The sequence below is a fragment of the Tamandua tetradactyla genome, chromosome 22 (assembly GCF_023851605.1).
Source record: "Tamandua tetradactyla isolate mTamTet1 chromosome 22, mTamTet1.pri, whole genome shotgun sequence".
Taxonomy (NCBI): domain Eukaryota; kingdom Metazoa; phylum Chordata; class Mammalia; order Pilosa; family Myrmecophagidae; genus Tamandua; species Tamandua tetradactyla.
This window is the reverse complement of record NC_135348.1, coordinates 19,775,592-19,802,745: the sequence shown is the minus strand read 5'-3', so window position 1 is coordinate 19,802,745 and position 27,154 is coordinate 19,775,592. Positions and strand designations below refer to the sequence as shown.

The 27,154-nt window shown below is 38.3% G+C and overlaps 1 protein-coding gene across 6 annotated transcripts in view; it reads right to left on the bottom strand.

The window, feature by feature from the left end:
- NR3C2 (nuclear receptor subfamily 3 group C member 2) overlaps positions 1-27,154 on the bottom strand; it is a 396,224-nt gene that overhangs the window by 33,342 nt on the left and 335,728 nt on the right. For all 6 annotated transcript variants that reach the window (XM_077139862.1, XM_077139861.1, XM_077139859.1 and 3 more), the window contains one exon: positions 5,451-5,581. In XM_077139862.1, the coding sequence (XP_076995977.1) occupies positions 5,451-5,581 (131 nt within the window). The remainder of the gene's footprint in view (positions 1-5,450; positions 5,582-27,154) is intronic.

The window sequence follows — 27,154 nt, the reverse complement described above, 5'->3', positions numbered from 1 at the left end:
ATGAATAAATATGGCATTTTCCCAATGGTACACCCTTGTATACACATATATGAAAGAATAATAATAACTACTATTTATTGGGTGTTTGTTATTATGGACTTAGTGTGTATCAGTTCACCTGATCCTGACATCAATCTTACCACATAACCATTATATTATTCTCATATATAGATGCAGAAATGGAAGACTAAAAAATAAATGGCAGTGAAATGGTATGAACTTAGGTCTGTTTCCAAAACCTGTCTCTTAACCACTAGGCTACATTGCCTTGTGGCCTGTCAACAAAGTGTATTGTGAATTCTAAAATGCCAATACCTCAGAGGTAAGATAATATATTTAGATTTTCCAGGAGAACTGGAAGAGCCACAGACAATCCAAGATGGGGTTAGAATTAGCGTGCAACATTTTCATATTCAAGAGAGTATCTTCAAATGTCAAAGACGCTCTTGGAAACTGGCTGTCCAAGGTTGAGGATACAAAGAAGCACTTTCTTTCCTCTTTGCTCTGGGATCATGAGACCTCCTGGTGCAAGTGTCACGCGGTCTCCCAGTGGCTCTGCATGCAAGGTACAACTGGAACTCTCAGAGAATATTCTAACTATGAGCCTCTTCATCTTTGATAAGGTAGAAAATGAAGGATTATGTTCCCTTCTTTCCTGTTATGTAGCGGCCAGTCTTTATATTTAAGATGAAATAATTCCAGTAAAAAAGAATGCATTAGAATTCAGGACTTGTCAACATATTCTGCACTCCTCGGGAGCTGCTGAGAGGACACAAGCTTTCCCAGGACCCATCTGAGTAGGTGTTGGACAGAGTGAAAGCTGCTATTGAAAAATCGACTTACAGGCTTGTTTTTTCACTGTAGCCAATAAATAGTAATGTTTATGCTTTAACTTTGAAGAATAAAATCACATAGACCTTTCTTTTTAGGAGATGAAGACCTAATGGAGATTCACCTTATGATATTAATATTCAGGATTTAAAACTTCTCTTACATTCACTTTTAAACTACATACCATAATTGTGAATCTGCCATAATGAGTGTGAATAATCATTTACTTGGGTCACCAGCAACTTTATAATGGCTAAATAGGTTTTTGAGTTTTGTGTGCAACACTAGAAGCCACAAATACCATGCTTCCGCATAAACCCTATTGTCCTGCATAAAGATATGGATTATCTTACAAATTAACTTCTAATATCCTGTTAATAATCATCTTCTTGGGTTTAACTGTTGAAGCTTTGATTTATAGTTTATCTAAGTCTGTTCTTGTGTGGAAAAAAACAGATCCATAATAACAACCGCGCAAATTTCTGAGATTGCCACAACAGTGGTTGTGGTTTCAAATATTTGACATTGAAATTAAGAAGTAATGCCATCTGTTATATAACATACAATTTTTTAATTTAAACTTTATTTAAAATTATTAAATTAAATTAAATTATTAAAACTAACCTTGTTTTAAAGGTATAAAAAGAAGGAGGAGTGATAGCTGGAATGTTAAAATTAAAAGTAGAGATTTACTTTCTACCAGAACTTTGCTAACTTAAAAGATCCTAAAAGAACTTGAAAGTTTGCAATAACAAACTCTACTGCTTACCCATAAGTATTTAAGTTATAAAACCTTACAAAATATACATTTAGTTTTTCTATAAAGTTATTTATATGGATGTTATTTTTTAGATAAAAAAATACCTAACATTAAATACAGTGAGTAAATATTAATATTTAATAAATATTTAATGTTTACTTAATGTTTAATTAATCTACTCCAATTAACCTGGCTTGTCTTCATCCAGAGATTTTCATATTTCTGAGAGTTGTGTTATCAAAAATTCTCAAGATCATGAAAAACTTGTCTCAAGTATTAATTTTGATATTTTACTGCTATAGCTGAAATACATTGCACCAACTTCCCACCCAGATTTTTTAAAATTTGAAACAAACCCACAAATAAAGGGAATCTAAGCAAAACCTCAAATTCTGGAGGTCTGCCCAGAGTTTCTGAATTTGCTTATTAAATGCAGCAGGGTTTCTGGAAATCATCCAAAATCTTTGGGCTAGAGAAGAGCAAACAGATAACTAGGGTAGAATTTCATCTGTTTTCCTCCATAAGCATAAAGAACATGAAAGAGTCTCTGTATCATTGCTAAAAAACTTTCTTGATACATTGAACACAGGTGTGCAATTTAGCATTCATATATAAGAAGAAAAATATTTATGCCTTCTAACTAGAATAGTAAAATACCTATTAAAGCCTGCAGTTCCTCTGATACATAAAATTCTTTATCTTTTCCTGCCTTTTTATTTTGTTTATCCTCCATCTAACAAAAATCTAAGTTGAAAATACTGAGGTACTTTGAAGCTAATAAATTAATTCAGGTAGCTTTAAGATGATATCAGAATTGATTACAAACTGAATGAGTACAGGGATGTAAAAGAATAAGACACCAATTTAGATTGAGTAGTCAAAATTTATAAAGAATTACTATCACAAGCATTTTCAGAAAAAAATGCCATTTAAATTCTGTCATCTATGTGCTATAAAAACAGTCGTTTTTAATATTTTTCTCACTAGTAATGGTTCATAACAGAGCTTAGAAAGGGGAATAAAATCACTTTCACTGAATTTAAAGATTGTATTTCCAATGTTATATTCCAAAAAGTATAAATTAATAACATCAGAAACCATGAGGAGAAAAAGCCAGGCTATCCTGACCCTGCAGATGAAAGGATGCAAACACAAGTGCTCCAGGAGACCAGGCTGGGTGAATAAGGAATGGTAGGTCTTATGGCAAAATGGAAAGAACATGCCTTGCCTTGGGCAATCAAATTCAATTAAAATAAAACAAAAGTCCCCGAAAAACCCTCAAACCCTGTGGCTAAACAAAATACAGCTATTACCTGTTGGCCCCACCTCCCTAACAGGGTTACTGGTTTGCCACCTCTAGTAGAGTCTAGTAGAGTCTATGAGTCTGCCTGTCTAGAACTGCCCAGCTCTACTGAAGGCATGTACATTCAGCCTGGGATCCTTTGTGCTCCATGTCCCCTGTGCCTGGGACAGTGGAAACAGTCCTGGATGGGAAGTACACGGTCCTAGATTTGAGTCCTAACTCATAGAGGATACTGAACAAAGAACACTTGTGTGCCTCGGATTTGCCAACTTTGAATGCTGACATGTAGTAAGGTTGTTTTAAGTATTAAATTAGATACTGTATAGGAAACTTCTCTGTAAATTGCGAGGTGTTAAACAGAGGCAAAGTAGGATTAATTCTCTATAGTTGCCCTGCATCCTATCTTCCTATTCTTAAACTCCACCTGATTTAGGCTCAGTCTTTCTCAGACCCAATCCTTTGTTGCAGACAACATCTCTTCTTACCCCTTCTGTCCTTCTTGCCTTGGCTAGTCATGTCACTTTTCTCCAAAGGATTCTACTGAAGACTGGTCTTTCTCCCAAGCCCCTGATTCACGCACCAAGGGAAAGGGTTGACATGCACTGGGAATGCTTTCCTGCTTCCTCCTTCTCCTTCCTTCCTTCTTTCACCCAACTACCTCTCCTTCTCTGAAGTCTACGCCACTTGTGTAGCACTCATGCTGTTTTTTGATATCCAGAAACATCTCTCAGGTTCTTCAGTGACCACAGCACTTGACTCAGAGTTTTCCTCTCCACATTTTCTCCTGCATTAATTCTTGACTGCACCCTCACCTTATGTGTGCTTCCTCAAATTCCTTCTCTATTTGAAAATCCCTGTGCTGTTGTCTGTGAAAGAAGTGCCCGACATCCCTGCCAAGGCTAATACTGTCCTCTCTTGTCTCCTCTGGAACCTGATGTCATAAACTGTCTCTCCTCTCACACTTGATTCCAGAAGCCTAAAAAAGCTTCTCGTCAATCCACAAGTCCCTGGCTATCTGGCACCTGCCCAATGCCTGATGGTCAATTCCAGTAGGCTTCTCTCAGCGTTCTCAACTTTCTTTGGAAACTATGCTGTTAGTCATACCCGTTTTGAAAACCTACAGTTTTTGGCTTCCATCACAGTTCTGTGTGAGGGTTCTGTCTCTGTCCTGTCAGCCTCTGCCATCCTCCTTTAATGTAGCTCAACTGCCTCTTTCCTCATCTTTCTGTGCTATGGCAACCCCACTCTCCATTTGAAGTTAGACTACAATTCTCTAAAATAAGCATTTTGATTTGTATCTCAATACCCAAACTTGTTTTCTAGTTCCAGTCACCAATTTTCCCCACATATTGGCTGCCTTTATGAAGATTTGGCATCTGAAAATTAACCCACCAAAAACAACTAATTTTATACTCCACAAAATCTGCTCCAATTCCTGACACTAACATTATTTCTATTAATAGCATTACCATCTTCCCAACCATTTCTTTGTGCTCCAAACCTGTGCCACTTCTAACCTACATCATCTTTATTTCCCATTCTAGGCAGTTGCCAAGCCCAACCCTGCATGATGCTTCAATCCACCTATTCCTGCCCATCACTCTCTGCAGCCCATTATTCCAACAGCCTCAGGACGTTTTTGTGCTTCCAGTTGGGCTAAGTTCCATCTCTGTCCTTGCCTCTCTCCTCCCCTTCCTCTCCTTTAATCCATACTGCTGCTAGACATAGCTTCATAAAGCCATAAAATACAGCTTTTGAACATGTCGCCCCACGGCTTCAAAGTTTTCAGTGTTGCGCTCCCCTGTGTACCCAATAAATTTCAGATTTGTTCAACTGGCGTTTAAGGCTCCTTGTGTTCTGGTCCTGTGTACATCCCAATTTTACTCCATACTATTCTCCAAACCAACATATATTAATGTACCTTACGAAATTAAATTAATACACAAATAAAACGAAAATTTGAAACTCAGCACACAAAACAACTTCTGAGTACTAAGTGCTATTTTCCTGGATATGCTTTCCCACATTTTCACATTGACTCACCCAATTACCTGCTAGGAGTGCTGTCTCACTCCTTACATCCAACCTATAAGCCTTGCAAAACTGTCCAAGATCCGGCTTCTCTGTGCATCCCCCTCCCCATCTCCGGAACTGAACATTCTCTTCCCCTTCTCTGAACCACCACCGTACCCCTAACTGCCTAACACGGAGGATGCCACTTTCCACACTGTTGGAATCTCTGAACTTGTCATATGGTATAAAACTGCCTGAGGGTAGGGACTGGGCCTTATTCACCCTTGAATTTCCACAATCGCCCAATCCTACCAGCACATACCAGATACTTAATAAATATTTAATGGGTAGATGGATAAAGGAACGGATATGCCCAAAGCTTCCTACTCTGCAAGTAACTTAGTTCATTGAAGGCCAAAGCCCTCCTCCCATCTCCCCAACTATCATTTTTGTACCAACTCAATGAAACTATAAATAGACTATTCTAGCAAAGGGAGATGATCTGATAGTACAGAAAAAGGACTAGAGTGGACGCCAGTTTACCTGTGCTTAGTAGCAGCAGAACTTTCATTATGGTGTATTCTTCAAAGGTCAGCTGTAGTCGAACAAACTGAAGGCTAATCTGGTGCATGCCTTGGCAGAGTTCATACATGGCAGACTGATGCATCTTCTCCCTGCAAAGGACAAGAGGAAAAGGTCTGAGAATACAAGGTTCATTATAAAACCCAGACTGGTGGCCCCAGGCACAGGGGTAGCTTAATAAGAGAGATGAGTCAGAGTTTTCCTTTTGGTTTCAGCACAGAGCAGATGTGCATTTTAAAGACAAGTTAGATGCCTCTCCTACTTGATGGTAAAGTGCTTCTACACCAACACTGCTGTGCCATTTACTGGTACCCTGTATGAAGGTGTCAGCAGTACGAAAGCAACCTTTTTCAGCGTGTGCCATTACTTTCATTTTATGTCAAGAGCAATACGAATTGACTGGGGCGGGTGCTGTAGTCAGATCATCTGCAAGGCAGAGAACTTGCTATGATATGATGGGGGGTGGGGGGAGTGAAGCTCAGTCTCCTGCTCCTTCTCAGCCAGAGCTACTGAGCACTTACTATTTTGAAAGGACTGGGCTACATGCTGTGAATATGGAGTGAAAATAACTTTAAAAAGTGGAAGGCGCTAGGTTCAGGATGATTCTTATTTCCATGTGGAATTCTAAAGCTCCCTCCTTATGGAGGTCATGAAACAGGTTTGTAACTATTTATAGCAGCACATTTAAAAAGGGAAATAAAACAAAATGTAAAACATGAGCACCCCAAATGGAATCTCTCTGATAAAGGGAGAAAAAGCAACGTGGGAGTTGGGGGTAATATCTACAAATGTTTCCACATAAACCCCGCACCCCCTCCCCATCCCCACCAGAAGAAAACAAAACCAAACCAAAAAACAACCCAAATGTTTCCACAAAAATCCACATTACGTAACAATGGAAATTATTATTTTTTCTTTCCTTGAGAAGGAAAGAAGGTATCACTTTGTTTCTAGATGTTTTTCTCAAAATAATAAATTTTTCAGGGGTCCCTAAGTAACTATTCATTATGGTGACCAGAATATAATAAATAAAAAAGACATTGTTGGGCGGGCCGCGGTGGCTCAGCGGGCAAAGTGCTTGCCTGCCATGCTGGAGGACCTCGGTTCGATTCCCGGCCCCAGCCCATGTAAAAAACAAACAAACAAACAAAATACAATAAAACAAGAAAATGTTTAAAGATGTTTCCCTTTCTTCCTCCCTTCCTTCCTTCCATCCTTCCTTCCTTCTCTCTGTCTTTCCTTCCCTTCCTCCCTCTCTCTTTAAAAAAAAAAAAAAAAAAAAAAAAAAAAGACATTGTTAGTGAAAAAAAGGAAGGCCAAATATATATTAGAAGGTCCTGATGGCTGATAAATTTTTCTAAGGGTGATAAAAAAGCAAGTTGGCGCCTGGGGGAAAAAAAAACTCTTATAAAACATTTTCTTGGGTTTCCCTTAATTGGCATAAATCACTCCATTTCAACTTCAAATGCCATATATAAGGAACGCTAAATGGGATACTTTTTGCTCTACATTATTATTTTATGTCTTTCGTCTTCTCTAATAAGCTGTAAGCTATTTTTAATTAAAGAAATACTTTAAACACACACACAGAGAATAGCAGAAGCCTACTGATCTACTCTCCAGAGTTAACAATGTTAACAAATGCTAACATTTTGCCGTATCTGCTCCGGATTTTTCTTTTAATTAAACGGGACAGGGTTAAGGCATTCTTTCTCTGTGCCTTATCCCATCCTTCTCCCTCGTTCAAGAAGGTAGAGTTCTGGCCATTCTCGTTTCTTCTCATATGTTTATATTTATTCCATGTGCGTATTGATAAAAAAATAGCATATAATATTGCTTTGTGTAATGTAAATTCAAAATTAAGACATGCAATTTATTTATAAATAAATAAAATTTATTTATATCTCAAAAGCACTATTAATGTATGTGCTGGTTTGAAAGGATGTAGGGTCCTAGAAAAGCCATGCTTTAATCAATATTCCATTTCCTAAAGGCAGAATAATCTCTATTCAATACTGTACGTTTGAAACTGTAATCAGATCATCTCCCTGGAGATGTGATTTAATCAAGAGTGGTTGTTAAACTGGATTAGGTGATGACATGTCTCCACCCATTTGGGTGGGTCTTGATAAGTTTCGGGAGTGGTATAAAAGAAGAAACATTTTGGAGAATGGGAGATTCAGAGAGAGCAGAGAATGCTGCAGCACCATGAAGCAGAGAGTCCATCAGCCAGCCCTTTGGAGATGAAGAAGGAAAACGCCTCCTGGGGAGCTTCACGAAACAGGGAGCCAGGAGAGAAAGGTAGCAGATGACACCGTGTTCGCCATGTGCCCTTCCAGCTGAGAGAGAAGCCCTGACTGTGTTCACCGTGTGTCTTCTCACTTGAGTGAGAAACCCTGAACTTCATCGGCCTTCTTGAACCAAGGTATCTTTCCCTGGATGGATGCCTTTGATCGGACATTTCTATAGACTTGCTTTAAATGGGACATTTTCTCGGCCTTAGATCTGTAAACTAGCAACTCATTAAATTCCCCTTTTTAAAAGCCATTCTGTTTCTGGTATATTGCATTCTGGCAGCTAGCAAACTAGAACAATGCAGTTTTGAGATAGAATGATTTTAATACAGGTAGAACTCTAAGTTGATTCATAACTGCTGCTAAGTTTCATTTTTTCGAATATATCAATATCTCCTTAACTATTCCACTACTGGTTGTTTCCCATTTATTAGTATTATAAATGACACTTGTAGTGAACAACCTTGTGCAATCCTCTAGGACACACAATGAAAGTGGAACTACTGAATCACAGATATTTGTTCAACTGCCTCCTCCCCGCCTACCGAGTGTGAAAATGTCCTTTGTTACACATCCCCATCAATACTTGGTATTTTCCAGTTTTAAATTTTTTGCCAATCTGATGGTAACTGAAAGGTTGCTTTTTATTTACACTGTTGCTTTTATTTACATTTCCATGATCACTGGGAAATGATCCCAGTTCAATCCATTCAAGTTGACTGTGGGTGATTGATTTGCCTCTTCATACCTTTACCCATTTTACCTTGAGCTTTTGTCTCTTCAAAACTAATACCCTCCCCATTCCTTTTTTTTTTTTTTTTTTTTTTGCCTTAATTTTTGTTTCACCAACTTTCTCTTTCTCTCTGTCTCCTTCTCTTCAGAATTTGCCTGGTATGTTTTCTTTTTAATCCCTTAGTTTCAAACTTCCCACCCATTTTTATTTCACGCATGTGTCTTGCATGATGCCAAATGCTGGATTAAAAAACCTGAGCGTCTCTGTATTTTGACAGCTCAGTATAATCTGTTTTTGCTTACTATGGTTACTGATAAATTTGGATTTTTTCCTGCCATTTTAATTTGATTTTCTTCAACTTTTTATTAGATTGATCACACTTTCTTTGTCCCCTCTACTGGTTTTATAAGATACCCATTCTAATTTTACACTTTTAATTATTCTTAAATTATGAACTTACATACTTGATTTAAAAACCTCGAGTTACTCATCTGCTTTTCCATGGAAAACAAGAATTTTAGAATACTTTCTCTTAGGTCTATTGCTTCCCATCTTCTATTTTATTGTCCTTTAGTATATAAGTTTCATATTGTTTTCAAATCACTACTGAAATCAGCACGTCTCAGACTCAGTCACTGTCCCTCACAAATGCTTCATCTCTTTTACTTTTTTTTTAATATCCTATATACCCAGAGTCACATCTCATTCTTTTTCCATGTGAGTAGCCTATTATTGCCAGCACCATTTGTTGAATTTTTGTTTATTATATTTTCCTTCTTTGCTTCTCTGTTTGTTTTTGGGAAGCACATGGGACAGGTATTGAACCTGGGTCTCCTGCATGGCAGGTGAGAATTCTACCTTGGAACTACCCTCACACCCCCTTCACGTCTTTTAGATTTACCAATACGTTTATCAATATCTATGTTCACCAATGCTTCTTGAATTTTACTCCTTACTTCTAGGTTCAATATCTTATTTGTTAAATACTATATTTTTTTCAGTAATTCTTTTAGCAGGGCTCAGTTGCTGAATGGTTAAGCTTCCCATCTCCATTTGCCCCTTATCTTTATATCACTTTCATTCTTGAACAATAGCTTAAAAAGTCATAGATATCTATATAGCTTGACACTTAATTTCCCTTAGAACATTAAGGGTAGTATTCTATTATTCCTGGGCCTTAATTATTGCTTTCAGAAATTTTCTGTTAGTCTAATTGTTAGTCTTCTATAGGTTACATGTGTTTGCTCTTTGGGGGCTTTGGAAATTTTTCTCTTTTTATTTGATGTCAGTAGTTTCATTATGATGTACATGGGTACAGAATAATCTTTATTTTTCCTGCTCAGGACTCAAGGTCTTCCTTCAATGTGAAGTTTCAGATCCTCAGTTCTGAACTGCAATTAGTAACTGTTTCCTCCCAAACCACACCTATCCCATTCCCCTTATTTTTCCTTTTTGAATTTCTACTTGCAGTATGCCAGCCATCCTCATTACATCCTTCATATATACCACACTGTCTTATTTCCTTTCTTTGTATCTCTGCGTTAATTCTAGGTGATTTCATTATATCTATTTTCCAATTAAATACTTTTCTCTTTGTTCATGCATAATCTATTGGGAGATGTCTAAGGTGATTTAATTTTATCAAAAAATTAAAAAATTAAAAAAGAGAACTTTTTATTCTAGAATCTTAGAAATGCTGCTTAGTACTTTTCCAAATATTTCTATCTATTATTTTCCATAAGGTACTTTTTACTTTATGGCTATCATATGTTTCTTCTCTATGTAGATATTTGCATTCAAATTTTGGGGATGCTAATATGCATTTCTAACATTTATTGTTTTGGCATATTTGCTTTCTGGGTGAATCCAATAGGCATTGGCTTGTGGGTCGGATCACTTAAGACATAAGCATTTCACGTATTCTGACTTAGAGTTTATGCTACTTTCTCACTTTAAATGCTTTCTGCAAGAATTGTGTAGTGTAAATCTATTCCACGCTCACTGTGATATGCTTGTGTTTCTTAGTTTTCCTGTTTCCTTGCCATGTCCTGGGCTAGTTGCTTGGCTGAGTTTTGTTATCTTTGTTAGCAGACAAGGCAGAGCCCTGGCTCTGTGCAGAGGGTTCTGGTTCAGGTTGCAGCCTTATGAGAACTTACATTCTAGTCTCTAATTCATGTTTGTATTTCAATACCCACCCCTACAGCATATATCCAAAGTCTATGGGCCAACAGTGGCCTCAGTTTCCACTTAAACCACTCTGGCTGTGAATTTCCTGCACCAGGTGTTTTGTTTCTTTTTCTTTAGTTTGGCTATATACATAAGCATCACCTCCCTCTTTTTAAATCCAGAATTTCTGCATATCTGGAGCAAGAAGATGGCTTTGTTTGGTTCTAGCATTCTGACTGTTATCTACAAGCTTCTTAAAGGTAGGATTCGTGTTTGATTGTCCTTTTTGAACAGTGAACAGAATATAATAGACACATATTCCAATACATGCTCAATAAATATTTCATGAATGCATGAAAAACAGAAGGAAGAAAAAAAGAAAAGGGAACAAGTAGGGACAACCAAATAAATGGAAAAACACACTGATTTCTGTAGGATGATGGTGAAAAGGAAAAGACCATACTGGTAATTTTTCATAAAGTGAGACTGCCAAAGGGCTACAAAATTTGACATGATATTTGTGATAGTCTCAAAAAGTTTCTCAAAAGGAGAGATTTAGATTGTAAAATACAGCAAAGCAGATTACGATTCAGGATATCCGTTGAGCAGAAAACAAGACAGATTTGATGCTGGGCAGTTCTGCAAGCGGACTCACAGGATTTCACTCCTCCACTAGCTGTGCGGCAGCAGGGGACGCATTACCCGGCTCTGCCTGCAGAGGGGGCTAGCCACGCACACCCCATCCACCCTGCGATTATGTCACCTCTGAGACTCAGGTTTATCACGTGCAATTCTGGGATAATAATAATTCCAGCCATGCAGGGCTCTAAGAACTAAGTGCGCTGAAGTTCCCAACAAATTACAGAGTACTGTACAAATGTCAGCTGTTTTATATTATAATGGGAGAGAATAATAATGCCTCTTATTGAGGGATCAAGGATTCTTTTGGCTAAAAACAAACCAAGAATCAATGAAGTTCATAAAATGAACTGCAGAAAAACTATTATATTATTATCATTTCTCCTTCTATAGGGTTGTAAATCAAGAGAAAAACCAGAGAATGCAGATACAGTCAGGAATGTGGAAGTGAGTTGCTACAGTAGAACATGAGAACTCAATGCTTTGGTGTCAGTGTTTCTGTTATCAGATGTGTTAACAAAACATCCACACACTGATTAAAGGTTACTTAAAGAGAGACCTCAGATTCTACTTGAAAACAGATTAGGACTTTAATGTGTGACAACATACCTAAAGAAAGCCTTTTTTTTTTTTTTTTGCCACTTCAGAATGCACAGCACCTCTTTAACTCTTTCTTGCCCACCATCATCCTCACAGTTCGATCATTTACAGAGTTCCTACCACAAGCCAGCGCTCAGTGTCTTCCTGCTAATTCTCCCAGTGCCTTGCTAGGACTTTTCTCGTGTTCAAGATAAGGAAATTTAGGTAAAATGATGCAGCCAGGGTCCATATCCACGTTTTTAACCTTTAAAGCCCATACCTTTTCCTCTCTGCTACAGTGCCTGCCCAACTAATAGTTTTTAGCTCTTTTTTCCCACTCACACAACTATACAGAGTATCTGGTACCTCAGATGTTTTGTTATTATAGTCATGCATTTGCTTATCCTTGGTTCCTCATTAGATGGTAAGATTCTGTTTCCAAATTCCATTGCTGTTTCCACTGCCTGAAATTGAAGTTTCTAAATGAACAGTATCACGGACTCAATACAGCTTACTGACTATCTAAAATATCAAGAAAATAGGCCATCTTGAAAACATCTTATATCACATCATTTTTGCACAATTAGATTAAATGTAGAGAAATGTACACCCAAAGAAGTTGAAACAAAGGCAATCTTTTCTGGCTTGATACTGGTATTAATTTTGCAATAGTATTTCACAGAAATACTCTTGCTACATGTTTTTATTCATTTTATTATTTTACTTCAGGTTGAATAGGATAATAGTACAAATATACTGACTACTTTGGGAAAGGTAAGAGAATTAGTATAATCTTCTAAAAATTAAAGGTAAATGTATGACCTAAAATCACCCATGAGCAATAGACTAATATAGAAAGGTGGTAGTTACTGAGGTAGGGCATGTACCTGTATTAAGGTGAATATCCAAGCTGAATACCTGAAAACTGCCAGTATACTTCTGGGCTTTGGGTACTAACATTCTTGCATGTGTCATCTGTTTTTAAGCATCGTATTTGAAGAAACAGAAAAAATTCTACTTTGGGGGGTATAGCTGCAATAACCAAATGGACACAGAGACATGGTTCCAATTCTAAGGACTTTATATTCAAATGTAGGAAAACTATAGTTCTAAAATGTTTTTAAAAAAACACTTCAATATTTTTATAAACTTTGTCATTTCCTCAAATTAGGAAAGCAATTTTATTTATAGCTGAAACTCAAGAAAAAACGTCACCTATCATCTCTTAGAACATCCGTGATACTGAACTATAGTCTTGATCATTTGGAAATAGTTTTAAGTATTGAGCTAAAAGTTCTAACTGCTCTCTAACAGATTCACTTGGAACAGAAGTGAATTATCAAAGTATTAGAAAAATATGTTTTTCCATTGTTTTTGAGAGAATATGGAAATGCGAACAGGGTTTATTCCCAATTAAATAACGAGATTTTTTGGTGACTTGGTAAAAGCCCCATTAAAAGCAGTGTCTGTAGGGCATATGCTATTGAATGATTTTTATGTTAGTTGCCTGATCTTAAGACCTAAACTATCTGAAGAACTTTTGCATCCATAGGACCCGTGTCCTCTTGCCTTCATTATATGTCAATAATTATCCTGTTTCACATTCGGAGACGAGCTCAGTGAACCTACTGGCCGCTGGCTGTCAGAAGGTGCACTGCTGCCTTGGTATTCAGGTAACAAGAAACCACTAAAAATCCTATTCAAAAAAACTTAACCGCTTGGTTGCCTGGAAGTCCATCTGGTGGCAGTTGATTTGGACTGAGGTAATTATGGCCTCAAACTAAAAATAATTCTGAAACCACATTAATACTTTATGATTATAGAATAGATATGTGATAAATTCAAATTATAAATCATTCCAGGATAAGGGCACCTGAAGAACTCTGGGAGTGCATTAGCCTGCACCCACAGGGATTACTTGTGTGGCAGCTGTCTCTGATAAGAATGCAAGAAGACTCTTTAATCTTCTGGCACGTGGGTCTGTGTAAGAAATTAAACTTCTTGTTTGCCTCCTCAAGGTTCCCATCAGCAACTTCCATTCTGAAGTCTGTACCTTTGGTCTTACAAAGAGTTCAGCTGAGCTCACCTCTGAAGTGGACAGGTTAAGGAGAATGCTTAATGGCCTCCTGTGTTTTTCCCTGGGTAAACCAGATGACCAGAAGGTCAAATAGGCAGGCCTCTAAAGCAGTGCATCTTACAGATTATTTAACATTATGCCTCCATTGAAAGCTTCCCTAAAAAACAGCCCTTTCTGGAATAACTCCACATCTTTATAAACCTGTTGCTCAGGCTGTCATCATTTTTTGTTATCATCATCATCCTCTGCCTAATTAAATGTATCATGTGATACATTTCTTTTGAACATACGGCCTGGAACAAGTTAGTTTCTTCATGAATGGATGATTTAAATTCTACTTAGATAAAAATCTCTGCAATCCATGATTTTACCTGCTTTATACTATGTTTGTAAGGATGGAAATTAAGAAGCATAATATTTGTGTTTATGCAACTTCTCCTAGGCTTCTAGCTTTTTATCTTTATCACTTAATACTAAAAACGTCTTTTCTCCTTTTTGCCTTTTGATTGATTTTTAGTTTTACTGTATCTGTGTTTTTTTGTTTTTTTTTGCATGGGTAGGCACCAGGAACCGAAGCCGGGTCTCCGGCATGGCAGGCAAGAACTCTGCTTGCTGAGCCACCATGGCCCTGTATCTGTGCTTTCATTGCAAACTGCACTAAATGCTTTTTGGAAGCAGCAGAGTAAATATTTTTTAATAAACCATCATTTGCAAATAGTCTCTCATAAACAGTTCTTCAAAGGTCTGCCTACTGTAGTTCTGGTAGTCTAAGGGAGAGGGGAAAACAGGACTACCATTCTCACTCCTCTCCTCTTTCAAAGAATTCACATATAATAAATTTAATCCTTTTACACTGGATGACTTTATAAGTGCCAAAGCACAGAGGTTCCCAACTCTTCCACACTGAGCCTATGAGAAATAAAATGTTATGATTTACTTCAGATTTTTTAGCAACACTGCACTAAACTGTACCGTTGTAAAAGGTGTTTTTCTTTTGGGTGTGCAAGATATCACTTTATTTATAAAGCATTAAAAAAAAGAAACCTTTAAACTATTTCACATTAGCTCTTGGATTAAACAATATGCAACTCTCATTACTTTGCAGGTCTGTGTTCTTCTACTGGAAAACAGTATACATTATTTTATGACTGATTTCTGTACGGTAAATCGGTTCATGATTATATAAGTGCTATTTCAATGTCTGCAAAAAATGAGAACAGGTTGATCGAACAAGTATCATGGACTTTTAGTTGCTTTCCTTATATAAGCAAAACAAAGAAATGGTCATTCAGGACTGAACTCTCTCAATTCCCTGGACTCTCCAGAGGTGGCCTTTTAATAGGCATGTTTGTTAACACGCTATTACTTAAATAAATTGCCTCTGGGAATATATGTTACATGTTAGAATGTTTAGAATGTGCAGCAGTAGAGACATCTCCCAACAGAGTTAAACTTGCTTTGATGAGGACACATACACCATCACAGCAGAGCTGAAAAGACCAGACATTACATCTGATACTGCAAACCACATTATTAAGTCTGAATAAATCTAGCATCTTGTTGTATGGTCAGTATAACAGATGGTCCCGGTCTCGGGCTTGTTATTTTCCTAAAAAAGTAGCATGCAGAAACAGTTAGTTTTTTTTAAACTTAATTAGAATAAAAATGACCCTAATTTTAGCATTCAAATTATTCTACTGAGCAGATTTATTTTTCATAGTTTTACTAGATTTTTCCCTAACTGACAAACAAGACACGTGTACAGCAAGACTGCGTTGCAAGTTGCAGTTCTGATGTCTGTTCATTTTTTCTAGAGTTTACATTACTTATTTACTCCACCACTTAGATCTAGGAACTGTTTGAGGATGTCTGCGGCTTGCTTCACTGGACTCACGTGCTGGAGAGACTGCTGTCCCTGTGGGCTCTACGACATTCAGCTTTTCTTCTTCTTATTATTATTAATTTCACAAGGTCAATTCTAGTAATAGTTAAAAGCTAATTCAGTGTTTTGTTTGCTACCTTAATTGATGTTCCAGAAGGGATATGTTTTCAATGGACTGCCCTTGGACTTAAGCATCATAGTTTCCGCTGACTTTAATGGGTGTTGCACACAGATCAAAATAACACATGAGAATCTAAAAATCTAGAAGAGGCCTGATTACATGGTGGCTAGAAATTTGGGAAAATACTGCAGTCCTAGAAATTTGGGAAAATTTTTTTTTTATATATATATATATAGCTTTTGTAAAATGTTTTTTTGTACCTCAGATTTTTTAACGTTTATGTAGGCTGCACAGTTTCTTTTGAGTACAAGGATACTTTTTTGTTGTTGTTGTACTGGCAAGAAAATGCAGCCGTAACCCACTATGAAAATTCAGATTTTAGAGAAAGTTAAAGTGGGGATATCTGTGATTTAATTACATTTCAAAAATGTTCTGGCTTAACCAAAAGTTTAATCTTAATATTCCTTGAGTCGTGAATTTTCTCAGCTTAGTGAAAATACCTGATTTCTAAGCAACTTTCCATGACTCTGTCATATCATGTGAGGCACAACTGTCTTTGAGATATGTGACTAAATAGCCCACCCTAAAATGTGGTGAGGAACACACAAAGTGCAGGAGATTTTAAAAGAGTAATAGTTCACTGTCTATTTTCAACACCCATTGCAGGTGCCTTCGGTCTAAGCAAATAACTGAATACTATTGGTGCCCTATTCCTGCTGGAAGCATTCCTTCTAGCAGGCACTACACAGATGGGTCTGATCAGTCATTGGGTGTTTTAAGACCTAGTAAACCAAATGTTTTGATTCTAGGTTTTGGTAGGGAGGTTTACATATGTCCTTGACTGAGGAGCAGCTCTAGTTCTTGACTGGACTAGATAAAGAGATTAACTTATTCCGAGAATTTTTTTGAAAGAAAGTACAGTATCACAGAAAACACGAGTCTAGGATTTTGAATCTAGCCAGTCAGGTCCCAGAGCCTACATTTAACCACTATAATAAGGTTAAATGACCACCAAGGTGGTTGGAGCCCTTTGCGCACTTAATAAATGTTAACCATATAAAGCTTTATTATTAGGAGATCTATAAACATCGAAAGGATATATATGAACAATACTCTATAGTGAAAGACCTGGTTCATTACCACGATTCATATATGTAGGCATTATAACACATGCAGACTATAATGCTAGAATATCTGGAAACCTAATGGAATGCAGGCCTCAGATGATTAAACAGAAGACAGAAAACCTTCAGAGAGCTATTAACTAGAGTAATTAACTCACATGGGGGACATTTTGGTTATAAACTTAAGGATACTGCTTAATTTCAATAAACTACTATCGTTTCCTCACTTGTAAAAGGGGCCTTAGAAAGGTAAGATTACTACTTGATAGTCCTGAATTTTAAGAATATGAACAAAATTAATTGGTGAATTTAGAAATATTAGTATACTATTATTAGGGTGGGGATGCAGAGCTTAAAAGCAACTGTGCTCACTTTACAGGATCACGGTTCCTTCTACTGCTTGGAAACCTTTCTTTGAAAGAAGAAAACAGCTAAACCTTCAGAGACTGTTATCAATGACACTATTAAATTCATTAATCAAATCTGATCATGGACAACATTTTAAGGTTCCATAATTCTAGGTGAAAGGTAGCTTCTTTGATTTGAATCATTCGAAACGTTGATAAGTCACCTGCCTGAATAAAAAAATGTTGATGTTCAACTCGATTAATTTATTAGAGATTAGCCACATGCCCCTTCTTATTACTGATTCTGAACATCTGTCACAAAGCAGATTTTGTTCAGGACATTATGAACAACTGCATCATTCATTACTGGGTGAAAGAAGCCTAATACCATAAGGCCACTACATTCCCATTAAAATGTCAACACTGCAACATGCGCTACACACGCACACAAAATGACATGACGCAACGCTTGTTTAATGTATAGCCTAAATGGTTCTTTAGCTTTTTAATCTGCTTGTATAAAGTTGATAGTCAAGATAGCAAGGGAGTATAGCTGACATTTTCTAACCTTCTCCTCCACTTTAAAATTCCGTGGCTGCCTTCTAATCAGAATGAGGTGGCCATATAGTCTCTCTCTGATGACCACAGCTTTTCTCAAATGAAAATGAATTATTCTTTGGGTTTTGTGCGCACTGCCTAGAAGCAAAGAGTGGTAATGCCAACACGCTCCCAAGTATTAACTCCCTGTGATCTCTTAAGGAGACAGGACCCCAGAGCCCAACCAAGTACTGGGCTCCTTGGGACCTTGTTAAGAGAGAGGCAAATGTAACTCAAGTCCCTCCCTCACTGTAATTTTCCACATAAAGGAGAGCGGGTGGGGTGGGGGTGGGAATGGCAACCAGTTGGCAGCAATGTTTACTGCAAGAAGGACAAGCAACAGCAGCCAGGAAAAGAAAAATCAAAGTCATTTCTACAAGTAACTTCTGGGACAGAAATTTCAGTGATTTTAATACCAAGACCAAGACTGGTTGAATTGCAAGAAAAAAATTTCCATTTAGGATCACCACCCCCAAAGAAAAGGGCACAAAAGATCATACTGAATAAATAGCAACTTGGCTTTGTCAGTTTTCTTCTACTGAAAACATCTACAGAAGTCTTAAGGCAGCAATTTTTTTTTATTGTGAAAAATAACATGTATTAAAAAAAGCAATAAATTTCAAAGCACACTGCAACAAATAGTTGCAGAACGGATTGCAGAGTTTGGTATGGGTTACAATGCCACAATTTTAGGATTTTACTTCTAGCTGCTCCAAAACACTAGAGACCAAGAGAAATATCTATATAATGATTCAGCAGTCATATTCATTTGTTAAATTCTATCTTTTCTCTTATAACTCTTATCTTCTCCTCTGATCTTTCTCCCACTCTTTAGGGGTATTTGGGTTATGCCCATTCTAACTTTTTCAGATTGGAAAAGGCTATTGATAACGATGGAACTAGATGATATTCTGGAGAGGCTGGCCCCTCCAGTCTATCTGACCTAGAAACCTATTTAGAGGTTGTAGGTTTCTGAAAAGTAATCATAGTGCATGGAACCCGTGGAATCTCAGATGGAGCCCTAGGTGTTCTTTACGGTTGGCAGGAATGGTTCTGGTTAGGGTTTGGCAAAATATGATAAGTAGCGATATCTAGCTGAAACTTGCATAAGAATAGCCTCCAGAATAGTCTCTCAACTCTATTTGAACTGTCCAGTCACTGATACCTTATTTGTTACAACTCTTTCCCTCCTTTGGGTCAGGCAGGCATTGTCAATTCCATGGTGCCAGGGCCGGGCCCATCCCTGGGAGTCACCTCCCATGTTGCCAGGGAGACTTTCAAAGCAGTGAATTTTAAAAGTAAGACAACAGGATATAATATATATATATATATATTTATATACAGAATATAATGTATATATATGTATATTAACAAATGCATTATTTGGTGAATAAGAGCTACTGAAGAACTGTGAAGCTCTAGGGAAAAGAGAATAAAGATGAAAGAGAGTGTGCAGGTTTGAAAATATTCTGCATTCCAGAAAAGTCATGTTTTAATCCTGATTCAATCTTATAGGAGTAGCCGTTTCTTTCGATCCTGATTCAATATTGTAGGGTAGAAACTTCTGATTAAATGATCTCCATGGCGATATGACATGCCCAATTCTGGGTGTGAACTTTTGATTAGAAGGAGATGGGATGCCACCAATTCCAGGTGGGTCTTGATTAGTTTACTGGAGTCCTTTAAAAAAGGAAGCATTTTGGAAAGAGAGCTTAGAACAGACACAGATGTTTGGCAATGCTTGGAGCCAGCATCTGATGCTCCAACCAGCAGATGTTGCCACGAGATGTTAAGCAAACCAGAACCTGAAGAGAGCCAAGGGAAGCCAAGAGATGAAAGCCAGCCCTGGAGAAGCAAAGGGAGGAGCCCCCACAGGGACAGAGGCTGAAAGCAATGGAGCCCAGGAACAAGGGACCAGCAGATGCCAGCCACGTGATGCCCCAGCTGACAGAGGGTTCCAGACGCACTGGCCTTTCTTGAATTAAAGGCCTTAGTTTGGATAGTTTCTTAGGTTTAGAAATATAAACTGCAACTTACTAAATTCCCTTTTAAAAAGCCATTTTGGGTATATTGCCTGCCGGCAACTTAAACCAATGCAGGGAAGAAAAGAGATAGGCAGAAAATGGAGGGAAAGAGGAGTAAAGGAGAAGCAGAAGTATGAGAAAAAAGAGAGGAAACAAAAGGGCCAGCCACAGAAGGAAGGCAGAAATGTAAGAATACAGTGGAGAAGGCAGAGCTAGAGAGGAAAAAAAGAGAGCAGTAAAGAAACTCCCCTCCATTCTGATCTGTAAGTTCACAGTTCTTCGTGTCCTGTGGTTTGAAAACTTAAACTCTGGTTTTTGGAAACTCATCTTCTTCCCTGCTCTGGCAGAGTAGTTTCTCCCGCTTAGATTGTACTATCCTCTCCTCCATGCTAGTCAAGTTCTGACCCTCACTTAGAGGCTCTCACAGCCTTCAAAGCTAATCAATTCTGCCAGGGAGCTTTCCTTGACCACTTTAGTCCAGAGCAATCACTCTCACTTTAAATTCCTGGCTCACCCATCTATAATATTTATTTGTCATCTGTGCTTCATCCTGTTAGGTAAGCCATTCATGTGCTTGTGTCTTAAAACTCCAACCACACTACGAAATTCTGGAGGATGGAAGCTGTGTCCTTCGCTTCTTTGGAGCTATGTCAACAGCTACTACAGTTCTTTACATACCGAAGGTATTCTCCAAAAACGTACTGACTGGCGCTATGCTATCCACGATTTATGATATTTTAGCTAAACAATAAAAATAAAGAGATTTTTAATCTCAGTTTAGGGGACATGAGTAGGCTATTCATTTATAATACTGTCCTCCTCATTTTTTTTAATTGACCTATTTCTAACCACAGGTACTCATAGTTAAAAAAATAAGTTCTCTTCTGGGTAAAGTAGAACTAGAGAAGCATGCACCATAGGAGTGGGAAGGGGTATTTGAGACCTTTCCACCTCCATCCTTCTGCAGATTATGGGAGCCATATGGGTTCATCCTGGACTTAATCTTGAGCTCCACCTCTCAATGGCTATATGATCTTGAATAATTTAGCAAACCTCTCTCTCTGTGCCAGAGGCAGCTGTGTAATTTATAAAATAGCATTACTTAAATTTACCCTGAAATATGAATGGGTATAAATGAGATTGTTACAAAAACATCAATAGTGAATGGCACATGGTAAGCTTGGTAAATATTTCGCCTCTAGGCTGAGACCCTTTAAGTGCAGAGACCATGTTCTATTTAGCTTTGATTCTCTGGTGTCTGAAATATAGATTATTGAGTCTTTTGTGAATGAGGAGACAGAGGTCTGGAAGTTGAGTGAGGTTTTCCCCAAGGTCATTGCTAGTTAGTAGTGAGCTCCTAGGTCTGGAGTTGGGTTCCACAGATCATCTGGCACAGTGGTTCTCAAAGTGTGGTCTGAGGACTCTTGGGCATTTCCCCAAGTCCCTTTCAAGGAATCTGCGAGGTCCTCCTTTTCCTGACTGCATATCTGAGTGAGGCTGAATTTTCTTTATATGCTTCAATGAAAATATGTCACAACAGATTGTAAGAAGTAGATATGAGATTGTAACTGTCTTCTTTTAATCCACAGTAAAGAAATTTCAAAAATTAAAACAATGTCACTCTTATTTCTAAATTTTTTCTTTGATTTTAGAAAAAATAATCATTTCTCATTAAAATGTGTCATTTCTGCTAACATAATGAGTTATTGTTATTTTTAAATGAATTGATAAATATTTTTAAAATTTTCTGTTTTAAGTCCTTGTATGTTAGATATTGTTATAACTCATGTAAATCAGAGTTCTTTGGGACACTCAGTAAATCTTTAATATAGAAAGGAGGTCCTGAGAACAAAAAGTTTGGGAACTACTGATCTGCTCCAATCTCCTCACTCTGCAGAAGGGAAATGAAGCCTTAGCCAAGCTAACTCACTTGACAACATCAAACTCATTCATGGCAAAGCAGGTGTTCAACAATTGACCTCTTACTTCCTGGTATGGTGTCAGAAAGGAAGAAAAGCATATTTAGAGAATTTATTAAAACTTCTAGCCCAAAATTGAGTTCTCAACTATTACCTACATGAAAAGAAAGGGAGGCACACATACTTGAAGAAATAATCCAAACTTTGAATCAAAGTTCCAGTTTGTCTAAGAATAGTTTATTTTCCATTTGTGTTCTTATATGATGGGCAAATGTCTCACTCATTATCAAGTATAACTCATAAAAATGGTAAGCGATTGGTTATTAAAGGTTCCAAATATATACACCATCTGGACGCAATTTTTGCTTCAGAGGTCTACAGTGTATGAAACTCCCTGATAAACCAGGTTCTACAGTCAATGTAGAAGCCAGGTGTAGCTGAAAAGGTCTGAGCTTTAGACCAAAAGGGACCTAGGTTCATCCTTAGATGAGAGATTATAAATTCCCACCACACAGAGTTGTAAGGATTAAACAGACAATGTACTAGAGCTGGTGCATAGTATGCTGCCTTTCTCAAGCTCTCAGCATCTGTTCCTAATCCTTCAGCGCCCCTCCCCTTCAGACTGCTAGATTATTAATTACATTAGGACTACAGCATCCATGTAAAGGGAAAGTGACACTGTGCTGGAAGGGCAAAAAGGGAAGTTAGGAGTTCATAGACTACTAATTCTATTGAGGTATTGTCTAGACTAGGGAGAAACAAATAGGTGATGGCCACATTAGACAGAGGCAGCCCCACCTGTCCGCATGTGTGCTGGGATGGGCACCTCTGCAGCGGGGCACTACTGATGGAGACACAGCATCTTTACTCCCGAGGCTGAGGGTCCAGATACGACCTTCATTCGTTCTTGTTCCCTTCCCTCCTCCACATCTTTCTTTCAGAACAGTCCCCATCCTAGGACCTGAAATACAAACACTTTGCATTCCAAGGCGCATGCAAGTGTTTCCCCTCCTTTGATCAGGGGGCAGTTCCATTAGAGTGACAATTTTTGTGCCTTGTGACTTGTGTTAAGGGAGGAAGGTTGAAGCCTTCCTTTGTTGCATCACTGACTGATCTGTTCCTTGTCACCTGTCCCAATACTGTGATTTGATCACTGCATCAAAATTAATTTTTCTCTGATTTTGAAATTTTCAAATAAAGAAACCAGGTAAAATCAACTCCAGCAACTTTAGTTTGTGTCGGATGGTATTTTTAGCTGAAGAGATTAAAGTCGTTTAGTGCTTTAACTGAAATAAAGAGTGATATGCTAGTATTAGTTACACTAAGCCTTATAAAGATAACATATGTTCTTAAACAGTTTCAAAATGGAACACAGCTCCCTCTAGTTAAGCAAATTAATGTGTAGATACATTTCCCGCATCATTACTGCTCCTTCTGATCCTGACATAGTTATTTATAGCTTAAAGAATTTATTCCATTTGCAGTCTTATATTTGTTTTGCTTTAAGTTCATACTATACTGCCAATTACCCAGCTTCATGAATGTCTCAGGAAATTTCTCAAGTACACTACAAAAGCACCACCCAAGAATTATTAACATATAGCAGTGCTCTTGAAGTAAAACTTTAAAAGAAGTCTACCAAAATGAATCCTTTGTATTAAGTACACATGCTAAGACCAGAAAGTTATAAAGTAAATCCACACCAAAAATACTGCTTTTGGCCATTGTGCTATAAGGAGTAATCACTACCAAACCCAAAATAGTTGTTGAGTACCAATTTTGTATGAAGTATTTTACTAGACATTATAGATCATTTTTAAAATTATATTCTCTGACCTCTAGAAATTTATGGTATATATGGAGATACACACACAGAGCACACAAATAGTAAAAAAAAAAAATTATAGCAAAGAAGTGCTGTATAGAGTTTAAAGGGAAGGGGGAAGTCACTTTTGGCTGTCATGGGTTGAGGTGGGGAGAAGAGAAGTAAGAGGGAGGTAAGAGGAGTATTGAGAGAGGAATCATCCTTTGTGCTGGGCTTGAGGAAGGGAGATGGAAAATGTTCGGAGTAAAGGTGCTGCAATGGAAAGACAGGACTGAGAGAAAAGAAAGGTTAATTTGGCCAGCGCAGAGTTTATATAGAGAAGCTGTGAGGAATTAATACTACAAACAGCTTTTAAAAATTATTTAACTTGTCAAGCACGTCCTGATCCCAGCACTGTTCCAGGCACTGGGGACACAGCGGTCCACCAGCCAGGCCAGGGTCCTGCCCTCCCAGCACACCCTGTGGGGGCAGGAGATTACCAAAGAGAAAACAGACTGGTGATGGTGGAGAGTCTGGGCAGGGGGTTCAGGTCTAGATCTGGTAGTCGGCAAAGGACTCTATGAAGGAGGAATATTTTGAGCTGAGACAAGGTGAGAAAGAGCATCCTCCTGCACAGAGGAAAGGCTAAGTGTGAAGACCTGAGTCAAGAACAAGTTTGGATCCACTGAAGTGCCCAAAGGAGTACGGCAAACAATGGGCTCCTGGAAACCCTCTGAAGGAATTTACTAACATTCCATCTTACTATTTTAAACATTTTCTTATTTTAATATACACAGATGATGGTATGTTATCTGAGCCATATTCCTTGGGAATGCAGTAGATGGGGTTTCCTCAAAATACGGCCTTCATTTCTTTCCAACCCTACCCAGATACTGCCAGAGATTGAGTTCCATGAGGGAAATTAGTGTATTCCTAATGCCTCCAATGGTGCTTGGTACCTTGAAGATGCTCAATCAATGTTTGAAAACAAATGAGTGGAGGAAGGAATGAAGGAATGACTGGGTTGAATCATTTATCATTTATCTCCTTTTCCCAAGACTGGTTCAAAATGAGGGGCAGGGGTTGAGAAAAGGAAGGGAAGAGGGCTCACTGAGTGAATTAGAAAAATCTATTTACAGTTCTAGTCTTAAATTAACATTACTCTTTCCACCGTTTTGATTATTTGCAGGTAAGGAAGGACAGTTCCTGTGTTTCGCAGTCTCAACTTAGGTGACTCTATTCATGTGAGCAGTAACTCAGAAGCAGCAGCCACAGCTAAATTACCCCTGGTGTTCAAGAACTTTCCTCTTCTTGCCTGCTTGTGTTACAACGGCTGGGAGTGGTTTCTTATCCCAACCTGAATTCTTAAAAATATGTTAGGGTAATAGAGGGGAAGAAATACTGTTTAAAAAGGAAGCGACAAAAAGGGAAAGTTTTGGTTTGGTTTTTGGCTTACCCAAACTGTCTTTCCTTTGTCCCCACTTGCACCTGAGCGACTATATCTTGTTCATGGCTGAAGGTATTTCCTCAGGCCCCATAGTTCCCTCTGCCCTGTCTCCCTCAGGTACTATGTCCTTCATATGCCACCTTCCATCAGAATTCCTGTCCCTGGTTCCTCCTTGGTTTCAGCCCTGCTGGAGCAAGCCCCCCAAGTGCAGGAGTCACCGCTAGTGGTTTATGACTGTTAACCAGGGGACAGGAGGGAGGGGCTTGGCACATGTGAACTCCCACCACAACTGGCCCCATCAGGAGAAGCGTCCGATCCCTCCTAACACAGCCTGTTCCCAAGCCAGGCTTCTACCAGAGCTGCAGGAGGAGGTGCAGAGGGACCCGGCGAGCGCACCAGTGCTGAGTGCCCAGGGAGAGCCCTCCACTGGGGACAGGGGGGCCACCTACCAGCACACCGATCTGCCAGTGAGCACTGGGAGAGGCAGCGGGCCCTAAAACATGAGACGAAATAACGACTGGACACTCTTTACTGGTGTTGCCATCAGGCATCCAGTGCTTCAGAGTGAGGACAAAGTGGGTTGGATTCACCTTTCCTCACCAATGATCTAATCTAACACTATCCCAGCCCCACTGGAAGATGCTTACATTCAGACAGCGCACACCTAGGGGCCCAGAAAGCCACAGAAAGACTTTTAAATTTACTCACACACATTCTCTCTCTCTCTCTGATCATGTCTCTGCAACAAAGAATAAAAGGCTCAGAACTACGAAGACAGTAAAAGGACACCCTAAAGACACCTTCACTGGGTTACTACTTTAGACAATATAAAAATGCTTTAAAATGTACTTTTAATTTCAAAGTATATGCTAGAACTTAAAATCAGGGTAACATTGACCTTTCATTTCAGAACGAAAGCAAAACAATTTGAAGAAATATCATTAGAGGCTTAAATGGGAGTTCTGAATTGACAAGAATTTGAATACGTGTAGTGATGTGTAGCAATATACAATAAGCTATTTCAAGGTAAAACTGATTAATCAATCATTAAATACGTATTTAAAAAGTTTTGAATTTGTAATATAAAAAATTCTGTGCTAATTTAAAGTATTAACTCATATCTCACCCTAATGTTTAATAAAGAACTGAAAAAATGTTTTCCTTAATTATTGCCTATTCCTAGTTATCTCCCATCTCCGAAAAAAAAAAAAAAAAAAACCTCATGCACAACTGAAGGATTATACCTTTGGTAACTTTCAGTAACTTTTAGATTGTTTCATAGTTGAAGACAAATATAAATGATCAATTATTAAAATTTTGCTCATATTTTTCAAGTATAGCAGTGCCTCTGTTAATGAAAACAATGCATCCCAACACCACACTTCTTTTCACGTAAATTTCATCCCCATAATTGGAAGTGACAGTTTAGAAAGCCCCTTCCTTTAAGGGATTATTTGGTTCATTTATTCAACAATTCCTTAATTCAGCATGTATTTATAGAATATCCTACTATGCCCCAGGCAGGCCAAGGGCTAGAAACTCAAAAATGACTAAGACACAGTCTGTGACTTCCAGGAGGTTCGTCCAGATGAAAGGAGAGAGAGATGCAGGAGCTTAAAAAAGAGCTGCCAATGCCGTGTGTGCACTGGTGTCAGCGAAGCCAGGGAGGCTCGCATGGGTGCATTCTACCCTCCACTGAGCAGCACACATTCCTTCATTCCACAAAGTGCCAGCCTGCTTCCTTCACGTTGGTGGAAGGGAATGGAACACAGGTAATGGCTCGGGGAAAAGTACAGGGGCATGTTCAGAAGACACAAATGTGAGAGGTATTTGCTCATCCATGGGTGAGGCATGTGAAAGATATTCCTCATCAATGGATGAGGAATATTTTGTGTTTTCTAGTTTTTGTCTC